Genomic DNA, 6060 nt, shown 5'->3' with positions numbered 1-6060 from the left:
GACTAAATACTTTTTTGCCCCACTGTAGCTTTTTTTCTACTCTATCTGAGCACTCAAAGTACTTTATATAACTTGCCTCATTCACACATTCATACAACGTTTCTATCTAACATTCATACATATTCAATCTCTGATAGATCACTGGAGAGCAAATTGGGTTTAGTATCTTGCCCAAAGATATTTGGCGTGCAGACTGGAACAGCCAGTAATCGAATTACCAACCTTCTGAGTAGTAGATGACCTGCTCTACCTCCTGAGCTCTATAGAGAGAAGTTTGGTCGAGTCACTGACTGCAAGATGCCCAGATCCTGTGGCTACATCATTACCCCTCCATCACCATGCTTGACAGTTGGTGTGATGTGTTTGTGCTGATAAGCTGTGTTTTATTTTTACCAAAGTGGTGCTATACATTATGGCCAAAAAGCTCCACTTTAGGCTTGTCTGTCCAAAAAACACTGTTCCAGAAGTCTTGTGATTTCTTGAGATACAACTCAAGATACAAACCTAAGCTATGCTGCCATGTTTTTTTTATATGTAAAGAATTTCTCCTGGCAACACTTTAAGCCATTCTTGTTGAGTCTTTATCAAATTATATTTTCAAGAACTTTAATATTAATATGCTCAGTGAGGCCTGTATAGTCTAACATGTAGCTCTTGGGAGTTTTGCAGTGTTTTGAGCATTGTTTAGTCTGAGCTTAAAATAAATGTTCTGGGACATACACTCCTGGGAAGAGTTTAGGATTGTGTTAAGATCCTCCAAACCAGGAAACAGTCAAAACTTTTGCATTTGTAGAGGTGCTCACAGTTGCTGATTATCAGTTAATGGCTGCTAACAAAGAAAAACAGAGCTGCAAAGAGGTTTGTAAATACTTTTCACACGACTGTAAAATTGTTCCATTGGTCTAATATTTTTATTGGAAATGTTCTCATCTAAAAATAATATAGAGTTATACTATTATATTATATATTTTCATAAATCTTCAGGATTGAGATACAGGCAGATATGCTTTCACCTTTCAGACTTGGTGTTCTACCTACAGCTTTAAAGAAAAGAACATTTCAGGCTTGTGTCTGTTGGAGTCAAATTGCTAAATGTTGCCATTATTGTACTTAAATTTGTAAGTCTTGGTTCAGACTGTATGATCCAAGACATTCCTTTGTTTCTGACCCCCGCCCCAGCCTGTTGAATGGTGGGGGAGGCTGTAGTGTTTTATTATAGGGACACATCCTATGTGAAGGTTCTGTTTTCTTGTTTAGTAAACTTCCTGCCTTTATGACCCTTTGGTGAGCAGGAGGTCACACAAATGCACCCCCAAACACAAGCACACACACTCACGGGCACCTACACACACACACACACACACACACACACGCACATTCTCGCACATGCATACACACACATACAAGGGCCCGACACACCGCGATGGGTGGTGCCAGTGTAAACTGTAACTGTATTCAATAAAAAGGCTGCAAGGAAGGCTGTTTATTTGAAGTTGGCTAGGAAACAGGTGAGGAGCGTTCAGCTCCAAGAGCCTGGTGGACCAGCCTCCATTGCTAGCAAGTAAAATCGATCGATTGCTGTTCGTCTTGCTTCATTAACGGGAATAAGTCTCTAAACCTGTGGGGCCTGTGGAATCACAGACCCAACAGTGTCAAATTCTCATAAATGAAATCAATACAGCTCAGTTAAACAGAGCTCAACTCTTTCCACAGGCAGTCCATGTAGTGTGTTGTACCTCTGTGCATGCAGTCCGGAGATATATAATATGCAATGCAACTGCCTAATGCGACATCAGTGCCACAGTAGTACCTGCAAACTCCTTTTCTAAAGTATTCAGAAGAAAAAACTAAATAAGCTGTTGCTACTATAAATACCTGAAAGGGGAATTCACAAACTTTCAATTTTGTATGCAGCACTGAATCTATTTCCACTTATTTACAGCTTGCTACAAATAGCACAGTATACATTGAATCCCCACGCACCAACTTCCTCACAGGGATCAACTTACAACAGATGCCATTATCAAATCAAGCTATATTGGATTAGACAGAGGAGAGATCGTCTATAAATGATCTACAGGAAATACCGATCAGTCTTTTAAATAGTGTTGTCACAAAGCAATATATGACTTTTACTTAGTGTAGTTTGTGACATTTCTATTGAAAATAGTGACTGTTTTTTGGTAAAGGCTCCTTTCTAACTGATGGGCGAACAGACAACATTTTGTGTGTGGGTACTTTCTCGCTGTCAGCGGTGTGCTTGTGAGGCTGGTGTGACTGATTGTGGCTGTATCTCGCCAAGCTGTCCAGACGTCTTAGTAATGTGATGGGACTGGAAGAGGCAGGTGACACATTCAGGACAAGTTCCAGGTACACAACTCATGCTTGGTCAGGTATTTCATTACAATCCCTCATGCCCGCTGGACTACATAATGTGTTCTAATCACTGCAAAGTGTGCAGGTGTTTGCCTGAGTGTGAGAAGACTGAGACGTGGAACGAGGGGGAAAACACAGTTGCTATTCCCCACACAAGGCCCCTTCATCTCCTCAGTAAATGAAGTAAATGAAACCCAGCGGTGGAGTCAGATGACAAAATGAACATAATGTTGTTAGGCTGCTCCAGAGGAACAGAGGAGCGGAGTGAGTTTTTCTTGCTTACTGTAGCAAGCTGATCTAATAATCCGAGCGCTGGAACAACAGTGTTGCTCGGCTCAGCTGGGACTTGAAAGAGCGGCATTTAAAAAAGGAGCCGAAGAACAAAAGGAGAACAAATGTGAAGGGGATGAACAAAAGGAGGAGAGGAGTGTGACTCGCCCACCCTCGACTCTCTTCAGACAGAAGTAAAAAAAACCAAAACCCTACAAACACACACACACACACGGGAGGAATAATCCCCGGGCAACTTGGACATATTTAATCTGCCTCTCATTTTCAACAGGGATTAATTTCTACCTTCTAATCTGCTTGGTGTCCCTGAATTAAATCTCATGTGTGCACTTTTCCCTGTGCGGCCCATCTGAGGAAATCTCCTGCCTGGCTGTCTGACAGCACAAGCCTAGCTAAAGCAACGTATGTGGCTTAAAAGGTATCAAACACTCGGGCTCGTTCCAGGTGGGTTAGTGAAAGACGTGTAGCAGTTGGTGTGACATATAATACACCATGTGGGCTTGCAAACATGACCAATTTTCCAACCAAACACTTCTACTACTACTCTGCTCAAGAACTTCATTTATTGGCAGGATGAATTGTTTTTGAGATCTCTAACATGAACTAGACTCACCCTGAAGTAATCGCTGCACGCTGCTAGGACGGCTTTGTGGGCGTGGAACTTCTGCTCACCGGCAACCAGAGTGACATCACACAGCAGGCCATCCTTCCTCTGCTGGTTGAGGGCAGAGAGGACCGAATCCTGGTGCGACTTTGACTGGCAGAGCCTCTGTCCTGTCAGCATCTCCCTACTGGTGTACAACACACAGACATACAAAACAGATGTTGGATTTTAGTGGATTTACTAGGTAAGACAAAGATTTTGCACTAATGATAATAAGCAATAATAATTTATCCTTTACCACAGATGGATTAAAACAAATTAAGACTTTTCTGTGAGCAAACATTTGCAATAAATCGAAACAATTCCATTCATTTTAACCACCTTGACAGCACAATAGTAACATATATCCATGTAAAACTCCTACCTTAACAAAAATCTCTATTTTTTTTAAATATATGTAATGTGCACAGTAAATACATGAAAAATCATAACTTTTTACCCCATGCCCAGTGGTGAAAATCACACCAAACAACTGAAATGAAATGCTCTCACACACACTCCAAGAATTAAGCTAAGGAACTACAGCAAGCTAACGTTGCTTGCTGTATCATTATTATCCATACATAAAGTATCTCTTAACCCAGTTTCCTCTACCTTTTACCACACCACTGCAACTATATCAGTATCCATTGATTACTTTACTATTGGTGTTCAGACACGTATTGACAACTACTATAAATGTCAGACGCGCTAAAACTATTATTAGTCCACACAGGATTACTCTTATTGACGATACCCTATTTTTTCTCTTCCACCACCGTGAGGCTGATTTTTCTTGTTTTTTACTGAACTATATGGAACTGTTGGTTTTCTGCCATAAAACTCTCTAGAAGTGGCCACAAAACCCAGAGGATGAAGACATTTTTGAATAATTTGGCAGCATGGTGGTGCAGTTGGTTTAAATCTCCTGATTATCTGGGGCCTGCTTAGCTTGTTTGCCTGCTCATGTTTCCTTGGGTACTCCAGCTTACTTACACACTCCAAAGACATGCATGCTAGGTTAATTAGTGATTGTAAAAATGGCTGTAGGTGTGTCTTTAAGTGCTGCATGAATTAGTGTGTGAAAAAGCTAAATGTGGCTTATAGAGTAGAATGGTTCGAGCAGTCAGACCAGAAAAGTGCTATCTACATGCCAGTCCAGTCCATATTAATATGAATTTAATGTCCCTGTACCTAGAATTAGTGTGGCTTTTTGAACATTAATGATTCCCAGGCGATAAATTGTAATTATTCATCCTTGGTTTTTTCTCTAGTGAGGCATTTGTTGCCTCCATGAGGTTATTATATCTGCTTTATAATTACATTATTTGTTATCTACAACATTCATTAGCCTTCTTAGAATTAAATGTAAAGACTTTGGTCATGCTTTAACTTTTCTGGTTAGTATCATTAAAATATGGGACAAGCTTATGTGCCAATAATTGGCACATAAGCTTGTCCCATATTTTTATTTATGATAAAACAGTGGCAAAGCATCCCTTTCTGTGAATAGAATATGCACAAATATAAGTGAATTTCCAAAACAGTTGGGATGCTGTGTAAAATGTGAACAAAAATGTGCAAATCTCATACTCATGTTTCATTCACAATAAAACATACAAAACATATCAAATAGTTTAACCTTTAAGAAAGTGTTTAATGCATTGGTACGTCAGGGCTCCCTGTATTCATTTTCAACCTTCCCTTGAACAGAGATTTCATCATATTCACTGAAGATGATCAGATATTTGAAGTCTTTGCAATTTTTCATCAAGGCACATTATTCTGAATTTGTTCCACAATATGTAGACACAGGTTTTTGCAGAATGGTGCACCTCATGTCACTGACCTGTTGCCAGATGACCCGCTAAGCTGCTAAATGTTCCTCCAGTTGGTTTGTTTTTCTGTAACACTTAGTTTTCCAGCCTTTCGGGATGCCCGTCCCAACTTTTTGGAGACGTGTTGCTAAATTCAAAACGGGCTAACATTTTCATGAAATAGTAAAATGTCCCAATGTAAACATTTGATGTGTTTTCTATATTCTATTGTGAATAAAATATGAGTTTATGAGATGATTTATCAAAGACTATGCACAAAAACACTGATCTCGTAAGAGAAAGGGTGGTGTTTATCAGATCGCGCTACTAGTTCATTTCCATCTACAGTCCCTGAACAGGTACACCCAAAATATTAGACATAAACATCCACAGGACTAGCAATAATTTGAATAATATAATCAAATAGCCTAAAACCCTTCAATCAGTCCCACCCACAAGATACAAACACATTCATAAGTGCATACACCCCATTATTCAGTTATCTTTAATTTCCATTGTTAAAATTGCATCAGAAATTTAGACAAGTGACTCAATCAATGGCTTGCCATGATTTACATTTTTGCCATTCCCCCACACTTATAAAAACAGCGCTTCCTACCCATCAGCGTCTATCTCACAGTTTAGCTGACAGGATAAACGCGCTGACCACAGAACATGTCAAAATGAGTTTTCCCGACTGGCAGAAAGCTGAGGATCCATGTAACAGCAAATATACCCCATTTTCCAACTCATCCTCAGTCCCTCTCCGCTTATGCCCATTCATAAGCCAGTCTGTCCACCCAAATCCATCTATGTCCACTTCCAGTCCTGGCCATCACTTTAAATTATGCTGCCTGCCAAGAGGCTTACTCTGTCACCTTCATGGTGATGGGGTGTAAGACAGAGGAAATAATGGGCGTGTGTGTGGGCGGA

At 40.1% G+C, this 6060-nt stretch overlaps 1 protein-coding gene across 3 annotated transcripts in view; it reads right to left on the bottom strand.

The window, feature by feature from the left end:
- klhl32 (kelch-like family member 32) overlaps positions 1 to 6060 on the bottom strand; it is a 34196-nt gene that overhangs the window by 25234 nt on the left and 2902 nt on the right. For all 3 annotated transcript variants that reach the window (XM_005741279.2, XM_005741281.2, XM_005741280.2), the window contains one exon: positions 3281 to 3458. In XM_005741279.2, the coding sequence (XP_005741336.1) occupies positions 3281 to 3458 (178 nt within the window). The remainder of the gene's footprint in view (positions 1 to 3280; positions 3459 to 6060) is intronic.

The sequence above is a fragment of the Pundamilia nyererei genome, unplaced genomic scaffold, assembly GCF_000239375.1.
Source record: "Pundamilia nyererei isolate P.nyererei 1_Seehausen unplaced genomic scaffold, PunNye1.0 scaffold00109, whole genome shotgun sequence".
NCBI classification, from domain to species: Eukaryota; Metazoa; Chordata; class Actinopteri; order Cichliformes; family Cichlidae; genus Pundamilia; species Pundamilia nyererei.
Note: the sequence above shows the minus strand (reverse complement) of the source record. Positions and strands in the feature narration are given on the sequence as shown.